This window comes from Silurus meridionalis, chromosome 7 (genome assembly GCF_014805685.1).
Source record: "Silurus meridionalis isolate SWU-2019-XX chromosome 7, ASM1480568v1, whole genome shotgun sequence".
NCBI classification, from domain to species: Eukaryota; Metazoa; Chordata; class Actinopteri; order Siluriformes; family Siluridae; genus Silurus; species Silurus meridionalis.
Genome location: NC_060890.1, coordinates 5897057 through 5916055, shown reverse-complemented (window position 1 = coordinate 5916055; position 18999 = coordinate 5897057). Strand labels below are relative to the sequence as shown.

Sequence of the window (18999 nt, the reverse complement as noted above, 5' to 3'; positions counted from 1 at the left end):
TTGTGACATGACATGAGTCATATTTTCCATTCTTAGAGATAATTAAGCCCTAAAGTAAGTCTGACCCCCTTTAGAGCTCAGTATCCTCACTGACAGTTTTTTCCATGGGTAAGGTTAATACAATATCATGCCTGATTAACTCTTTCCCTGCAGCTATTTTGTTAGGTTTCAGGAACTGAAGAGGATTTAAAGAGTGGAAGAATGGGTTGTGAAAAGGAGCGTCAACACCTGCCAACATCATATTCTTTCTTATTTACTCAGAATTCACACTTATCCTTGACTTGTAAAGAATATTTAGTATTGTAACATTTTGTATCTTATAATACGAAAAAAAGAGGGGTTATTTTCTTATAAAAGCATGCCCTAAATTGTTACCTCCCTTCTAGGTCATTAGTATTAATTTCTATCACTTTTTATTTACATTTAATGTTGTGCAAAATATTTGACATGAGAAGGTCCTGTTTGCACTTATCTTATAGCAACTACAAAAAGTCTTTCCTTCACCTGCCTTGCTTTTTTCTTTTTTTTACTGGAATAAATGATTTCATGTTACATTTACGGCATTGTGCAGATGTGTTTTACAAGTTTTACTGAGTAGTTGAGGGTTAAGAGCCTTGCTCAAGGGCCCAACAGTGGTGCTGGAATTTGAACGCCTCATTTAGCGCTACAACTTCCTGCTACATGGCAGAAATTTGTTCATCGTACGACATCGTAGACTTCAATAAATGAATTATACATATCTCATATAGGAAAACTTTACCATATCAACATGCCAAACAGCACATTTTCACAACATTTATAATTATTAACTCATTTTATTAATATGTTAATAGCTTACGTGGAGCATCTGACATATTTATTTGAGTAATTTCTACAGATGTTTGCAAGTCTGGCATTATTGTTTGAGTTGCTATTATAAAAATGTAGTGTATATATTATACATTAACAAAGTACAGTGGAACCCGGTTATCTCGCCCTCGGTTACCTCGACAACCCTATTAAGTCGACGTTTTTGAAGTGGAACTGCCAAATTCTTGCTTTGTCTTCGCATTTTTTATCGGTTATGTCGACTTTTTTTATGTCGTTGAACCCTGATATCTGGAGCACAAGGGGAAAAATTTGCCATTTAACGTCGGTTATCTCGGTGCAGCCGCAGAAGAACTCGCGAAAGTGGCGGAAAAATCAAGCCTTACAGCTGCTACAGGTGTTGTATTGTATACAGGTGAATCTCTGCTGTTAGTTAGTGCACATATGCCTTTTGTTGTTAAATGTTATGTGATGAACGGGAGGCGAAAGTAGAAGCGCGGCGCTGAACAGCACACGGGAAAACGTGGGATGAGCAAAATCATAGAATGAACACTGGCAGGATCGGGGGGGAATCTGCGGTGCACTTTGGGAAGAAAAGAGCAGCCGTTGAGAGAGTGCCGGTGGGAAGACACGTACCGGGATACACATAAGCGATAACAACGACCGCTGTGAACCAACATATACCAACAATAACGGACGGTGAGAGTGTGGAAGTTTAAATAGGAGCTGGTGATGATGATAAACGAGCACCATATGTGCGCGATTAAAGCGGGGAGCTTCAGAGAAAGCGGCTGAGAAAGCACCTGACACGCTGAAGGGGGCCGAAGGGGGCGTGGCAGGTGGATTCCTGACAGATAAACATGTACTGTATGTATTTTTATAGCATGCCTTCATCAAACAAATCGCGGCAACGCTGTTGTGTAAAAAAACCCTTCAAAAACACGCGCATGCACATTCTCATTTATTAACGCACATCATGTACATAAAGAAATTTTAAGCACGTTAATATATTGCCGCCATATTGGTTTTCGTTTATCTCGATCATCGGTTACCTCGATGCTCTTTGGCGACCCCCTAGGACATCGACATAACCGGGTTCCACTGTAAATATAACTTGTTAATGTACTTAAGTAGCTTTTTTTATGTATCTGTACTTTTCTGAAGTATTTCTATTTGGGGAGACTTTTACTTTAACTTCTACATTTCAAAATAAAATATCATACTTTTTACTCATTTTACGTAATCAGTTGTTACTTTTTATTTATGAGCAAACGAAAACTGGTCAAACACTCAGCAAGCCACCAATCAGTGTAGAGCGTGTGCTGTTTTAAACTTGTTTTGATTTGTATACTTGTATCTACTTATCACCAACATACAGTTTAGCATCAGATCATCAGCAAGCAGAACATTTTGAGAGGAATAAATGATGGAAGAAACTTCTGACTCGAACTCGCCACAACACCCGTGGTCTTATTTGCTCGATGTTTTGAAGTACAGTAGTTGAAAAAAAGGTTTTGGAATCATGATAATTTGAATCGATATCAATCAGTGTTTGACTCATTAATATCATTTTATTAATAGATTAATGTGCTGAGAGCAACATTGGAGTCTTTTGACATAAACTGAGTTGATTAAGCAAAGAGTCATGTGACAAAAATGTTAATAGGAACATTATAGTCATAATAAATCGTTGTACTTTGGATACTAAAGTACATTTGAAGTCAAGGGAAAGTTTAAATGGAGCACTTTTGTATTCTTTTACTGGAGTCCTTTTTTTACCTTGTGTATCTCTGCTTTAACTCAAGTACATGGTTTTGTACTTCCTTCACCACTGCTCATTATGTATTTCCAACCCTCACTGCACCATTGCACAAGCTCCAGTTGAGATAAATCCAAAAGTAAGTATGATCCAGCATTGAGAGGGTTAACTCTTAGGGCTCAGGGTGGCCCTTTTGCTCTTGCTCATCTGCCTGTAGATGGTGATGGCAGGGTGGGGAGGTGGAGTAGAGTGTCAGAGCCAGTTTAGATGTTTTTCTTTTGCCGTAGGAGTTCCCTCCCCCCGAGAGAGAATGTGTGTGCAGTGTGATTCAGGGTCAGGTAACAGAAAGCTCACTTCCTCTGGGAGCCTGGAGGAGACAGGCAGGATGGGCAGTGTGTGCCTGTGCTGAGGATGGAGAAGCGAGTGTGTGTGATCCAGACTGACTTTCACCAGTACAGACCCCTGACTGGAATCCATAGTAGACATCTGGCTCAGGTAAGGATCTGCAGCTGCTTCTCTTAATTGCTAACATGCATTCACTGTAGAGTGGGATGAGTTACTGTACCAGATGTGTATTAAGCTAAGATTGGGTTACACATGATTGTCTGCTGAATAGCCTTTACACAACACATTGTGCAGTCTTGTCTGGCAATCCGGGACTACTTGTGTAATCTTGTCATGCACCTGTGAAGCTCTTCTGCAACCACACACCCACAACACACACACACAATTACTCTTTTTCATTTAGGCCTTTTCCTTCATTTTTAGAAAATTTGCATTTGTGCCAAAGATTTTGTGGCTATTTGGAAAGAGTGTTATCTGGACTAACATAGGCTTAGAGGCAGGCTCACACACACGAACTCAGGAATGCAAACATTTCAGTGCAGGTCAGTAATCACAAAAATGGGCATGGGGGCGTGTCTTCTGTTGAGCAAACCCTGGTTTGAGAAGTGGCTAATTACAAATTACTGAAGAGTTTGTTTTAAACGTGCACCTGTTGAGAAGTGTGTTTCTGATACTATTAGAACTGCTTCCTGGAGAGTTGAGATGTTCTGATGGACCTGTAGGTCAATCAGCCTCTGCTGTACTGTTGCAGAGTGTAGTCTGAGATGGCTTTGTGTGTTACATGAGCAGAATAAGAGAAGCACGAAAGGAACGTAACTGCTCTTGTTACAGAACTTAAATACATGGTTCACTTTAATGGTACTTTTTTACCGTAATGAAATTGCAATACTTTTTCATACTTTTTGTTTTAATATTGTAAACATTTTGCTACATTTATATATTTTACCTGGTACAGAACTTTTTGAACAATGCATTTAACCCAGGATAACTGTTAAAAGACATGAAAATCTTTAATAATTCAATTTTCAACCAGTCAACCAGTATCCTACAAGAACAGCAGCAGTGTCTGAGGAGATATCATAGCATATTCACTCTATGTATGTAAATTTTTTAAATACTCCAAAGTAAACAGTTTGAGTAAGGGTTATGTGAATTAACCTGGGGTTTCGCAGCATAACACAGTTTAACAACCCACACAAATGTGTCTAGGTAATCCAGTAGCTAGCTAAGTAAGCAAACTAGCCACTGAGTCATGTAAAACATTCAGTAGTGACTACTTGTGTTAAACATAGCTAAGTGATACTAAAACATGATGGTATCACATTAGGCTTTCAGCATGAAAAATGTCTCAACAACGGATATTACAAGGATATATAAATTCTGTTCGTATACCCAGTGACACCGCAATCCAGGCAGCTTTATTTTCAATTTTTTATTTTATTTTTTATTTTCCAGCTGCACACACCACTACTTGTGATGTTAATTCGCAGGCAACAAAGCGCCATGCAAAATCTTTTTAAATTGAGTTTTCTGCGTCCATAATTTTACTTCCGTTCAATCGGGGTCAGTGTAGCGTGAATGCAGCTAGGTGTAAACACACCATTTTGATTTTCCACATGTACATATGTACAGAAAGTAATAATTAATTGTGCAGTTCTAGTTCTTTTTTTAATAGAAAATTGTGAAATTGTTTTCACTAATTTCCTGTGGTAAAATATGGACTACAATGTATTTGATACATTACAAAAAGAGAATTTAGAAAAATGTTCTAGTTATTGCTACTTAAATAGTGATTAAGAGGTTGGACTTCTGAACAAAAGACTGTGGGGTCAAATCTCAACACCAACAAGTTGCTATTGTTGGGCCCTTGAACAAGGCCCTTAAAACTCAACTACTCAGTGGTATAATTAAAATGATTGTCACTTTGAATAACGCTGTCTGCCAAATTATATAATTGTAGCTTTTTAATAACCTGATCAACCCGTGGCATTCGCTCTGTGTGGATGTCAAATTTGTAGCTCCTTATAGAACGTGACACTTGCAGGGATAAAAAAAATCTGTTTTCATGTTTTGATAAGGTGCTAAAATATTAGGAAAAAATATATTTTTTTGCCTGAATTTCTGATGTTTTTTGGTATCATCTGACTTTCGCCCTTCTCACATTGCATCTCACATTACATGTAGTTTAACTGTATTTAAAAAAATATTAGAAATGTGCAACCAGCATACTGTAATTACATTTAATAACTAAAGTACTGAGATGTGTTGCAGATATCTCATAGCATCGAAATATCATAATATCATAAACTGCTTAAATTTAATATATGAGCAGGCCAAGAGTAATGTTTTATAAATTACTATTCATAAATATTTGTGGAGAAGGGCTTTGCTCAAATGTTCATTAGCCTGGGACTGCAGCCTGGCCTCCACGTCTCCATGTCATCTCCACTGACTGGGAATGCAACTTTGGGGAATACATTTATTTGGAAAAAGGCTGCTCCTGATCTGGGCCTGGGACAATGGAGTCTGAAAGCAGGAATGTGTGACGTCTCTTTGCTGAAAAGACATCCTTCAAGACGTACCTAAAAATTTGGAGATTTCCTCAAAAGAGCCAGAGTTCCGAAATTCACAGAATTCGAGACCTTCGTAATAAGTATATTTTAGTGTGAAAATCTGATTTGACACATCCTCCCAAATCAAGTCAAGGCATGAACACATTTGCAACACAGAACGTCTCATTCACAAAGGCCCAAGGCAGAGACATTGTAACCAGTGTTGGGGTTTGGAATGAGCATTCTTACAAAAAAAAAAATAAAAAAAATTGTGCTGACTGTGAAGAGCGGTTTGGAGTTTCAGAGGAGATTAAATTACACACTGTAAAAACATTGGGTTTGTCGAATTGAAACGTGCAAGCATTAGTGTCAGGCAATGCACAGCAGTCAATCTAGCCATGACATTTAAATTACAGCACAGTGTGTAATTTCTGTTCAAAAAGTACATGCGTGCCATCTTTCAGGAAGACATTTTCTCTAACGTTTTCAGAATTATTTCCAAATACACAGCTGCCCTGTCCCTTTCTGCTTTCCTTCACACCCTACATCTGGATGGGGTTCACTTCAAATTGGAGACCACTTAATGCAGCTGAGGATGGCTCCACCTGAACAGCCTAAACATCTATGCAGTTACTGTTGAGGATTAAACACAGGAACCAAGAAGATAGTGCTGACGTTGCTATGAACATTTTTGCATTCATTTTGTTCCTTTGTAAACACATTGACCACAACAATTATGGAACTATAATTAATGAACCTTCAGTGTCACCAAAATTAAGATAGGTTCCCTTCAGAGTCTGGTTCCTCACAAGGTTTTGTTCTCATACCATCTCAGGGAGTTTTTCTTTGCCATTGTCTCCCCTGGATGCTCATTGAGAATAAAAATATAGGGACTCATTTATAACAGTAACATTTAAGGTTGTAATGTATGTAATACTGTAAAGCGTCTTTGGGACAATGTCTATTGTTAAAAGAGCTATACACATTCTTATTACATTTTATTGAATCAAAATAATGCTCATTAAGGGTTAATAAATGAAAGATAATGGTGGATGAAAAAAATCCTGCTACCTGTAGACTAAAGGATTAAGTTTTTTTGCACATCATCCTATACAAATGATTTAATTGTATTTTCTATAGTGAAAATGTTCATATCTAGAGTGAGCATCAGCCATTTTTCAGTCAGGAAGATAATCTGGCTCCACCTGTGACAGGTTTCCGCTCCTGCCATTTTTCAGCTGTAATTAATATCTTTATGAGTGTATCCAATGTCTGTATTTCAGTGTATCCAAAGTACACTTCATATTTTTTGTTGTTTAAGTTGGAGTTAAAATCGTACCACAACCAAACACAATATCACATGCATTGAAATGATTGCAATGACTAGTCTGACATAAATAGCAAAAAATTAAAAATAACTACAAAATAAAAAGCGTAGAATGAAATTAAAATAGATTAAAATATGATTTACCATAAAATTAACTATTATGTAAAAATAAAATAGAATTTACATATTGAAAATTGCTTGTTGAACTGAATTGTATGAAAGACACATTGACACTACAAGAAAAAGCAGTCTAGTGAGGGTTTTTATGAGTAAACATTCAATAAAAGTGTTCCACAAAGCTGATGCATGATGTGCTAACGTTATTTGCGGCCTCGCTTTTGTCGCCGTATGGTTACTTCTTGGAAGGAGCTTGTGGAAAATTAGTCAGTCGCCTTATTGCTTGAAATCGTTGCAGGAATGATTTACACTAAAAATTTTCTATTTGTTGCTGTTGGACCGAAGAACGTGGAAAGAACCGTACTTTGAAGTCTAGTATAACCTTCATTTGCAGCTTTTCTCTGTGAGAAAGCTATATGAGGGCTCGAGCAACACTCACGTCTCTCATTCTAACGTCTACAATGCAGTATACAGATGTAAAGCTGTATAGGAAGGAGCCCCTAACTCCTTTAATTCAAGGGCAATGTTTATGAAGTTACATGATAGCGCTGTAAGCCTGTTTTGACAACTGACATAAAAAAGTAAAGCCAACAGGCATTGGCTGACATGAAGGCTGCTTTGGGCTGTCAACTCGACGTAGCTTGACGTTGTTGACATAAGATTGTGTTATGACATTTTCGACACTGATTTGCATTTGAACATCATGAAAATTGGACTCGTATTGTATCTGTGTGTATCCCCGGTATGTCAGAGGCGTGTAATGGAGATGTTCCACGTCAAATATCGGAATCAAACTCTTTCTAAGATTGAAGACCATACAAAACTACCATTATGGTAGTATTCACAAATATGGTAAAATAAGGATATCATGTTTCCACAGTAGGGATGGGAGATTCATAATGGCATAAAAGTTTACATTTGTACTATGATGCATCGCTTCTAACTTATTTGCGTTGGTTATACAATATATATACATATAACGTATAACAATTATATACAAGTATTAGTTGTTATATACATATCTACATATTTTATATTTAGAATGATTTTTCCTCTCTAAAATATTTCTTATGCGTGTTCTCTCATCAGCACTACTGCCATTGGCATCTTGCTCATTTCAACAAAGGGGGCACATTTTTTTTAAGGCAAATGGACTTTAATTTATTAGTATTGTCAGTTCTGTGTTGCATCCTCATCATTATTTGCATTATTTTCACCGTTTTCAGTATGCATAGGTTTAACCCACTTCAATCAATTAGCATAAAGTTGAAGCATCTATAAAACAACATTATATACATATAATTCAAACCTCAATATCATTTGAAAAGATTGACTTACAGTCATAAAACCAACTGTAAAGTGTTTATTTAGGTGTCAGTGGTAACTCATTAAAATCAAACTATCAAATCATTTAATTTTTAAATTAGTTTAAGGTGCATAATTAGACTCTACATGCATATTTGCATTCAAGCAATAAATACCATAGATGTCTCCTTGATGGTGCAATCGAAGTGATAAGGAAAAGTAGTGTTTGGTACCGCCATTCCTATGGGTGTATGGTAGTGACCTGGCATGGAATCAGATTTTAAGATATTTCCATAGTACTTTAATACTATGTATTTAATGTCTCTGACCTTCGACATAGTTTGGTTAAGTTGTATTTTTCATGTCATATCACTTTTGTAGACAGAATATATTTCAACAAAGATCTACAATTTTTTTTAAATGTATTTCAAATGTTTATTCATGTGTTCACTTTTCTAGATGGTGTGCAGTTGTAGGACAGCTTGCTAACTTTGAACCTCAATTATAATGTTATAATTACACCTCGTGATAATAAATATGAACTTCATAAAGCATAAAGAGGTGCCAATTGGGATGTGTATCACACTGGTCCATGCAGGAGATGCAGCAGTTGCCATGGTCATGTTTTTAATTCACATTTGGGCTAGTTTAAAATACTTTATGACTGCTTTCTTTTACAGCAAAAGGTCAGAATGAAGTATAAAACCTTTCTGCAAACAAAAGAAAATGATTGTAAACATGGTATATATAATCTATACAATTATTTCTATTGTATATTTTGCCAAGACTAAGAGAAAGAGGCAAAAGGATTATGGAGTAAATAATACCTGTATGCAGTATTTCCTCAAAACAAGACAAAAGTCTCAAAGGAGCTGCTAGTCTGTATACTGGATGACTGTATATATTATTAATGTCCTATCAACCTATTATGGAGGTTTTCTAAAAAATCTTCTATACGCATTAGCCTACAGCAAAGATCATATATGATCGCATCTCAAGTTAACATTGATTAAAACATTGTATTTATAAATGCCATTTTGTCCCCTGCAATCTATGGTCTTGAGTTACTGCTAGAATAAACTTTTATGAATGTCTTTTCGGGGGTCTTTCAGGTGTCTTGAAGGCTTCATGTGGGTGACACAAACACCGATCTAGTCCTTTAATGCTTTCTATCTTAGTAAGCAGATTTCATGTTAAAGTTTGATATTCGGTACATATTGAGAATATTTGCGCTAACACAGTGAAAACTGTTTCCTGTAAAAAAGAAAAGAAAAGAAAAACCTTTAGCCTCGGTTATAAAGCAGTCCATAACATTGAAAATGAAAAAAGACAATTTAATTTTCCTGAGGTTGAATAGATTATCCCACCATTTTTCACATGCACTACTGTATAGCACTGTATGTCAGAATGTATTACTAGTGTGAAATATCAGTTGATTGAGAAACGAAAAATGCTCCGAATTGCTGTGTGTAATACTTTGGTAAGTGGCTGGATGAAAGTATATTCTTTTGTATTTATCCAAAGTCCTTCAAGGATGCCAGAGAGATGTTTCTCTTCTCATGTTATCCATATAATGTGCCATTATGAGTAATACCAGATTACTTAAACAGCTGTCTTTATACCTGTGCACGACTAATAGATGTTTATTATATCTCTCTGCTCGTTTTCCCCTCATCCCACTCAATTCTCAGTGAAGAATGAACACGAGTGGGTTGTGGTGGTATTTGATTCAGGGGAGTTATTGTAGCGTAAGTGTATCAGTGGAAGAAATTTGGAATTGTTATGAATTGGGCCAAGAGGCCCCAGAAGCCGAGGGTGGGGAGGAAGGGTGGGAGGGTAGACTTTAGTTCAGAGTGAACATAGAAGGCGAAAGAGTGTGAGTAGTGAGCTGAAGTGGATCAGGGTAACCCAGTGCAGCAGTGTCTAAAGGCAGAAATGAGAGAGCGAGAGGAGCTGAAGAAAGCCATTGAGCAGAGCGACAGGCTGCTGTCACGCGTCCGCCAGCTGGAGGAGGAGAACGCCGGACTCAGCAAAGAAAAGAATGACACTTTCATCAAGATGCGTTCTGTAAGTTGACTGGGACTGTACTTTTAAGATTGTTGGTATTTGTGGTTTGCTTAGTGTTCCATTTGGTCGGAAAAGTAGATTTGTTTAGAAAAAGGGCTATTAGTTATGACAGAACTTAACTTATTATCTGTGCAGTCTGAATGTGGTAGCTCTTGCCGAAAGCCACATTCCCTCCTGTCGGGCTGTGGAGTGATGATAAGTGGGTAGCAGAGCTCACTGTTGAGTTATTGCTCTTGCCTTGCCTCATTGGGCTAAAATATGGCAGACACGGATGGAGAGAAACATCTGCATGTGGAAAGGAGGCACGAGTGAAATTGCAGGTATTCTTTGGAATGGAATGGCTCAGCATTCTGCTCAGAGTTCTGCTAATATGTCTGATTATTTTTTTTGCTGCTGCTGCTGCTGATTGCATTAGCAGATCCTCCAGATTTACTCATAGTCCCCTTTCTATCCATTGCTTTATGTCTGTTTTGGCAGGGATGTATTACTGCAACCTACAGATGGATTTCTGTGTACATTTTTTGCATTTCTGATGTTGATTTTTTTTTTTTGTCGAAGATTAAATAACATTTGAACTAAAATAAAGTTTTATGTGCAACTTAAATACACTACAAGGACAAAGCTTTGTTGACATCTGACCGTAGATTCTTATGTTCTTTTTAAACATCCCACAAAAGATCTAATGCACATTTGCTGTTATATTAAGCTCCACTCATCTGGGAAGATATTTGGAGTGTGAGTATGAAGATTTGTGCTCATTCAGAAACAAGGGTATTAGTAAAGTCAGGTACTGATGTAGGGTAAGAAGGCCTGGGGTGCAGTCAGCATTTCGATTCATCCAAAGGTTAAATTCCACTTCAAACCATTTAGGCCATATCTTTATGGAGCTAGCTTTATGCACAGGGGCATGCTGAAACAGATTTGGGTGTCTTAGTTCAAATTAAGGGAATATGTAATGTTACTGTATCCAAAGGCATCCTATACAATTGTGGGCCTCAAATTTGTGGTAACAGTTTGTTGAAGAACAACATATAGGTGGAAAACTCAAGTGTCCCAAAACGTTTGATTATAAAGGATATGAGGAAAAACCAAGCAGATATATTTCTATAGTTCTACAGTAGAATTTTAAATATGTATGCACAGAAGAGCATCAATTTCAATGCACCTTTTAGTCAACTTTTATTTTGTAAGTAAGTAAAATAAGTAGTTGATCATTCATGTTCTCTGGTTTTGCAGAATCAAGGACTCATTTAATGTAAAAGGATAAAGTACATATTTTTGAGTATTCTGTCCATCTTTACCCGATGATGGTCAGCAGGTGCTTCATATTTGCCTTTTAGAATGTACATGCTGGAACGTTGTGGTAGTTTAGTGGTTAACAAGTCACATCCAAAAATCTTTCCTGCAAAAATTCTGACGTAAAATTTAATATGTTGGCTGATTTAAAAATTTTCCGATGTGCATGGAAAAAGACCTGTGTTTCCCAGTTCTCTTGTGCCTTTGCCTTTGTTCTTGTGCTTCAGCTGTTTCTGTGGGATTTCTCAGTTGTTTCCTGGAGAAAGATCATCATTCCTTAAATAATAGGATCAGGGCCCGGTGTTTAGGCAGCCATGCGTCACTAACTTCTTACCAGACCAATGCAATGCACTAGTGAAGAAATATGTTTAGTTTGAAGTCATAGTTAATTGGCGATGGCACTATTTTCCGAGGAAAATTAGAATGAAATTCTTGAATCGAAATGATCAGAAGGTGATTGGTTTTCTGTAACAGCGTGGTATTTCTTTGGGCTGTTTTATTTTTACAGCATTTTTTTGAATGGAGTCTACAGTGTCTGCATTGTAGTCAGTGTTAAAGAAGTTCTTAGATGGTGCACTTAATAACATGCAAGCTGCAAAGCTACAATATATTGACAAAATTTGTGGACACTTGGCCATTAGAACTGTATAGTCTGGGACACCTAATTTTTCCAGCCATATGTGGTCCTTCTCCAAACGGTTACCACAAAGTGCTAGCATTAAACAATTCCTTCACTTAAGTTAAAAGACCTAACCCTGTTCCAGCATGAAATGCCTCTGTGCACAAAGCCAGCTTTATGAAGATGAGTTTTACATGGGTTGGAGTGGATGTGGATCGTGAGTGGCCTGCTATAGAGCTCAAACCCTCTTGAATACTTTTGGGATAAATTAACATTGATGATTTGGCAACAGCAGTAAAAATGTGCACAAAAGAATTGACACATCCTGCTATACTGGTATACCGGGTTTTAGGATTAATCGACTACCTAGGTTGTTTAATTTAAGTACCTTCAGGTATAAATGCAACTGTTTTAAATAGTTGAACCTAAACACATTTAGAATCTAATCATAAGCATCAATTTACAATTTAGACTTCACCACAGAATGTGACATTGTCATGATAAATTTATTCATTTATACCTGTACACAAAATACTGTAAATGAAACTATTGCCAAATGTCACTTGACTGTTTATGAGAAATAACTTTAACTTAAAAAAAAAAAAAAAGACTCCAGCCCCTTTTATACACCAATAATTGTGAAATAAAATGTGATAAAGTTTTCCAGGAACATCCAGACACCCTATTTAAGTATGTGGAAATTCTGGGCTAGATTTCGTTTTTGTGGCCTTGGGCAAAATCTCTGAATATAAAGCGAACTGCTGGTCTAGTCAGATGGAGAGAAGTGCAATATATACAGCATGTCTCTGGTGTTCTTCTTTAGCAGGATGTTCATTAGACTCTATAATATAATGAACAATTACTGATGATTGATGAAACCTGATCAAATTTAGCTAACACAGTAAAACCTCTGTGTACTATTTTCATAATTTTTGCTTTCTTACAAAATAATTAAATTGGAAAATAAAGTTTAGTAATAATAAAAAACATTACAACTACCCACAATGTACTTTTGTACCCATCTGCCCACACTGCATATCCCTAGTTAAACCAGTGACAGATGGGACATGAATAGCTTTAATATTCAATAAAGTACAGAATGCACAATATGAATAAAGATCAATGAATGATCATTTTGGTTTATAAAAAGTTTCTTTTAAACATGGGTGCTTTCACATTTGTTTTCATTTATAGAAAAATGTTGTTTATGAAACACAGTGATTATATATTGAATAAAACACAAGAAGATGTGCACTTTTGGGAGATTTTCATTGCTGTGTACCTGTAGGAGGCAATGACAAAGACGGTTTATCTATCTATCTATCTATCTATCTATCTATCTATCTATCTATCTATCTATCTATCTATCTATCTATCTATCTATCTATCTATCTATCTATCTATCCTTAATCTACAGAACATGGTCAATCATTACATAAAACACTATACTTTTATCTGATTATTCTTACATGTTATCTTGTCAGATATATAGAAAAAATACCCCACATAAAGTTATTAAAACAATAACAAAGCAGCTTGTCATTTCCCTTCCAAGAAACCAGAAGTCCTCGGATTGACTGTTACAAAGCACTGACATTGGAGACTCCTTTCACCAATGTTGAAAAAACACCTCATTGTCTATGCAAATATTATCACTTTGTCTTGCCTGTGTTTAATCTTGTTGCTGTAGAAACAGTAATATATTAAAATAATACAACATTCCAATGCATTGCCACAAGTATAAACCTGTGAATTTAGCAACACCAGTATTTCACTTTTTGATTATATTGGATCGATTTTGTATGATCATCACTATTATGAAAACTCCTTCCTTTATACTTTATATCTGACAGTATTGGGAAAAAATTATCATTTCAGCAATGACTTGATTTCAACATGGGCAAAATGGTCACTCATAGGTAACAGACATGGAGGATATGATGGGGTCCTATACAGTAAAAGTAAGCCACAGGTATCTATCTAATACCACCACTAACTTTTTAGATTTGATTTGTATTCCATTTAATATAATATATTAAGAAAAATATATTCTATGAAATATTGTTTTGTCTCATTTCACCCCAATCAGGTCTGGTTCTATTATTGACTACTACAGTTTTCTCAGTTGCTTTGGGGATAATCACATTATCAGATGAGAAATTTAATTCTTAAAACTCCTTGTTTCACTAATGAAGGAATTTAGGAAGACATGTTCAATTGCTAAATGGCTACTAATAGACAAAGAATGAACTGTTAAGGCAATCAGAAGGATTCAATCAATAGCAATCAATCAGGCCTAGTGCAATTATTCTTTCTAACATACATACTTGAGCAGTGTACACTCATTTTTCAACTTTTATCTTGCAAACTTCAGCTCCCTGTCATGTCCTCCATGGGTTTGCGCTGTAGAGCAGGTAGGTTTGATTTCATAATGAATTTCTCGGTTTTGCTTTTGCTTGTTTCTCCGAGGAATGTTTGCAAGTATTAAACTATTTTTTGGTAGTTTCTTGAATTGATGAATTGTGCAAATTAATCTTGAATTTTACCAATGAAGGAAAGTGTATAGCATCAGATCAAACAATAATCAACTAGTTCTCAAAAACAGGTCAAAGGTGAATTTTGTGACCATCAATTGGCGACAGACAAAGCAAAACACAGAATTACAATTTTTGAAAATGGATGAATGACCAAGAAATGAACGGACACTAGTATATGTGTGAATCCTGTTCTGTCTCAAGCAACCAAAAAAAATGCATTTGAATAAATACATTTGTGCTGCTAAAATTTAGAAAACCGTACAGAAGATTCTTCTATAATTTTCTGTAATTCAGCCTTGTGCATTTTCGATCAGTGTAACCCAAACTGTAGTTTATATCAGGAAATACTGAAATTGTGACTGACAACATGACTAAATATTTTGACAATCTTGTTTGTGAAGAATGACATAAGGACTTATAAGGGTTCTTTTGCTGTTGGGAATGAAATGTCATTGATGCAAATACTTACTATTGAGAGATAAACTACTTATTTTGAGAAAAGTACAGGCTTTTGCAAGAAATCCAATTTGTACTGTTTGTTCAAATTAATTTGAGAAACGCTCCAAAGAAAATGAGAAAAATTGTAATAGCACTGTCTGTGACAAACATTTACCAAAAATATTTCACTCTATGTGAATCTTAAAAGAATGTGAGTGGATCAAACTATTTTAAAAACTTTTTTACCAAACAAAGTTATAGAATTTATTGTTTGTCATGTTCATCTGCAAAAGAATGCCCCATGGATGCCACCAACATGTAATCGGTTTGGAAAGCTTGACAATACTGCAAAAAAGCAACGCAATGTTGACCTTGAAAAGCCCACAAAATAACAGTAACAACAGTAATTACTTCTGTGCACCCGATCGCATTGTCAGTGTGCACAAAGATGCTTTGCGGAGGGCTCTGGAATCAATTTAAACATGTAATTTCCCCTTACGATATCCTTCACCCAAGGTTGAACGAGGGATTTCATGGAATCCTTTATTTTTCTCTTTAAATTTGATATATATCAAAGAAAAAGTTCTTTTCGAATCTTCATGATTCATATGTATTCATATTGTTCTCTTGCCTTTAAACATCCCTTTTCATTTCCATGGAAGAAAATATGGAAATCGAAGGATATTCACATCTGGGTCTTTTTTTGCTTTGTGAGAAAAAAAACTCTATGAAAGCTCCAAAACTGATGAGAACTTGTTAGAGGTTGTATAATTATTATTCATGGTCGTCAGCCATTATAAAAATCCCCGAGGTTAAAGGGCATGATTGTGGTCATCTGTGAACACTGACTGTTAGAACAGATCATTGTTGTCTCTGCTGTAGATGTGGGTGTAATATTCAGTTTTCTTGAACAGCTGGCTCTAAGAGTGAAGAGAAGAATAAAATAGACATCATTGTTGGGCATGAAGCACTCAGTACATAGACTTATGCTACTCCTTAGCGTGGGTTTAAAGACACATTAGTTTTTTTTCCACTTGAAACAGCTCAGTTTCTGTTATGGTTCGCATAAAGAGTACGTTTACATTGGGAGAGGCCCATACCTTGATGGTTCATCACCTGCTCAGATGGTTATCACATTTCTACCTTTTGATTCTTTTAACCAACCGATGTGAAGTGGCCAAAACAAATACGTAGGCGTAACATGTTTTGTCTGGTCATTCATCTGAACAAGAAGCAGCATTGAAAAGCGTGTTCAATATCCTTTTTGTTCCTCACTTGCTGATGAATAGCATGGCATTTTTTTTCATGTCTGACGTACACACTGTCTTTTCTTATCTTTTCTTGCTCTAAGTAAGCACGAGGGAGAACCAGTGTTAATTCGTTTTCATTGCCGTCCTTATTTCATTCCGGTTGCTACTGTAAGGGGTTATGAAAAACTAAACACAAATCTGTCATCCTGTACCTCGGCTAATGAAGGAAAAAGTGGGAGAAGACACCACCTGTTTCTCACTAAAAAGAAACAGCAGTAATTTCAATAACGTTTCCCTCATTTTTTTTCTGAAATAAAGAAACAAGAAGAATTGAGCACGAAGAGAAGGAGCCAAGAGGCTCTACACTTAAAGGTCTGTAGTATTCCAGTTTGAGGATTTTTTTGGCAGCAAAAAACTTGAACTTGCTGTATCTGGGACATGGAGGCTGTTTGTCAGAACCAGGCTGAGGTCTTTCCTTTAAGTGGTCGGAGGTGCCGGTCTCTGTCCGAGGACTCAGAAGGAGCCTTTGAGACACCAGTAGAACCAGAACAAGAGGAACTGGATTGGGATAATTTTAGTACGTCCATACAACATCGGCAGGTGTGTGTATGTGTGTGTGTGTGTGTGTGTGTGTGTGTGTGTGTGTGTGCGTGCATGTGTGTTTCAGTAAAGTCTAAAGAGCCTAGATTCTGGTGTGGCATAGCTGCCTTAGCACTTGCTTACTCTGTGTGTGTGTGTGTGTGTGTGTGTGTGTGTGTGTGTGTGTGTGTGTGTGTGTGTGTGTTTGTTTGTGTGTATAAGAGCCTAAATGTTCCATTTTGGTTGGTAACAGGTTAATGTTGGAAAAGATTTCGGGGTGACATAGTTGCATTAACACTTGCTCTGTGTGTGTGTGTGTGTGTGTGTGTGTGTGTGTGTGTGTGTGTGTGTGTGTGTGTGTGTGTGTGTTGCAGTTTGAGAAAGAAAGAGGTTGGTCAACAGATGATTGTAGATTTAGCCTAAGGCAAAAACTATTATCCACGGCAAATTATAGTTATCTCATTCATAAAACTGAGCAGTTGAGGGCCTTGTTAAAGGGCCCAGAAGGGGCAGTGGGATTTGGCCAACAGCTTAACCACTGAGCTACCCCTTCTCCAAAAAAACACTACTTCTGCTGACCATTTGGGTTTAACTAACATGAGTTTATTTTTATTTTTTTATCTATTTATTAATTTTTTTTGTTTCTGTAATAATCTCTATGGCATGAAAATAGTTTTATATGCCAGTTTTATGTTTAAAGTTTATTTCATTGTTTTCAAACAGGGACAGAAAGTTAGTGCTTATAAAACTGGTTTAAATAAAAGCGAACAATATTGCTCGAAAGCGATCTGAGCTCTGAAGTCTGTGGAAAGCATCCCGTCTGCATCTGGTCTGACCTGTTTTAATGGAAATCCGATTGATTAAAGACAGGATCGAGTTGTTTGTTTAGTACTTCTGCTGTGACATGTTTCTGTTTTATGGCCTATAAAAGAAGCGAACATGGTGTTGCCGTTTTTGTCTTCGTGTTTTAGGATTATTCTGTTTGCTTTTAAGCGATGGGTTGTTTTCTCCAGGGACGCTCACATCCAAATGCAATCTGTGTAACAGAAACGTTCGCATGTTTCATATTCAGTAAACATCTGGATTTTTTTTATATATATACGAAATGCAGTTAAAACTAGAATTTTGAAATGACAAGTCTCTTTTTTCTTTCATCTTCCCTCTCTATCTCCTCCTCTTTTTCCTCCTTAACCTTGTTTGACCTCACCTTTATTTCACCTCCTCCTCTTTCATCTCCCTACCTTCTCTTCTTCTTCTCTCATCCCCCCACTGTGCAGGAGCAGGAGGCATTGCAGCAGGCCGAGCAGCGTTGTGCACAGCTGGTCCAGGCCAGGCGTGAGCTGGAGGCTCAGGTGTCTCAGCTTGAATTGCGCGTGGAGCGAGAAGAGGACGCTAACACTCAACTTGCCTCGCAGAGACACACACTCCAGGCTGAGTGCTGCAGCCTGAGACAGGACCTAGAGGAGTTGGAGAGTGCTCTCAGTGCAGTGGAGAAGGACAAACAGGTGATGCAAATGGAGTATCATGAGCTTGTGATATTGGTAGTTATTATTCTCATGCTGGGTCCTCATAACTACCTTTATGTCTGTATATATTTGATGTTTTTTCTGTCATTCAGGAGTAACATGCCCATTTATTTCTGTCTGTTCCTCTTTTCTTTTTTTTTTCTTTTTTATTATACATATTGTCAGTTAAGACTTAGTTGACTTAGCATTCATAGTGCTGTCATCTGGTTGTTTAGTCCATTGTATTATGATGAATGACTGGATTACTCCTTCTGCATTACCTTGAATGAACCCTTGAATAAATTTTGCACTATCAATTGTTAAAGAACCGGTTACTTTCAGGATAAACGAAGAGCTAATAAGTCATTTGCTGCCTACAGACGAGGAAAAGCAGTCACACAAAACATCCGGCATTTTCTTCCCTGAAATTTGCCTTGAAACACAAGAACAGACCTGTACTGTCAGTTGGCTCTTTTTTATACACTTTAAACAAAGT

General features: G+C 36.8%; 1 protein-coding gene across 3 annotated transcripts in view; it reads left to right on the top strand.

The window, feature by feature from the left end:
- Positions 1-2897: 2897 nt before the first annotated feature.
- LOC124388871 (myosin-16) overlaps positions 2898-18999 on the top strand; it is a 77398-nt gene continuing 61296 nt past the window's right edge. The window contains exons 1-2 of one of the 3 annotated variants that reach the window (XM_046853955.1): positions 2898-3061; positions 18276-18503. In XM_046853955.1, coding sequence (XP_046709911.1) covers positions 2978-3061; positions 18276-18503 — 312 coding nt within the window. In that variant the 5' untranslated portion in view covers positions 2898-2977. Of the gene's footprint in view, positions 3062-10148; positions 10280-16842; positions 17020-18275; positions 18504-18999 lie in introns of those variants that run through there. The other 2 variants (XM_046853956.1, XM_046853954.1) reach the window with 2 other exon arrangements.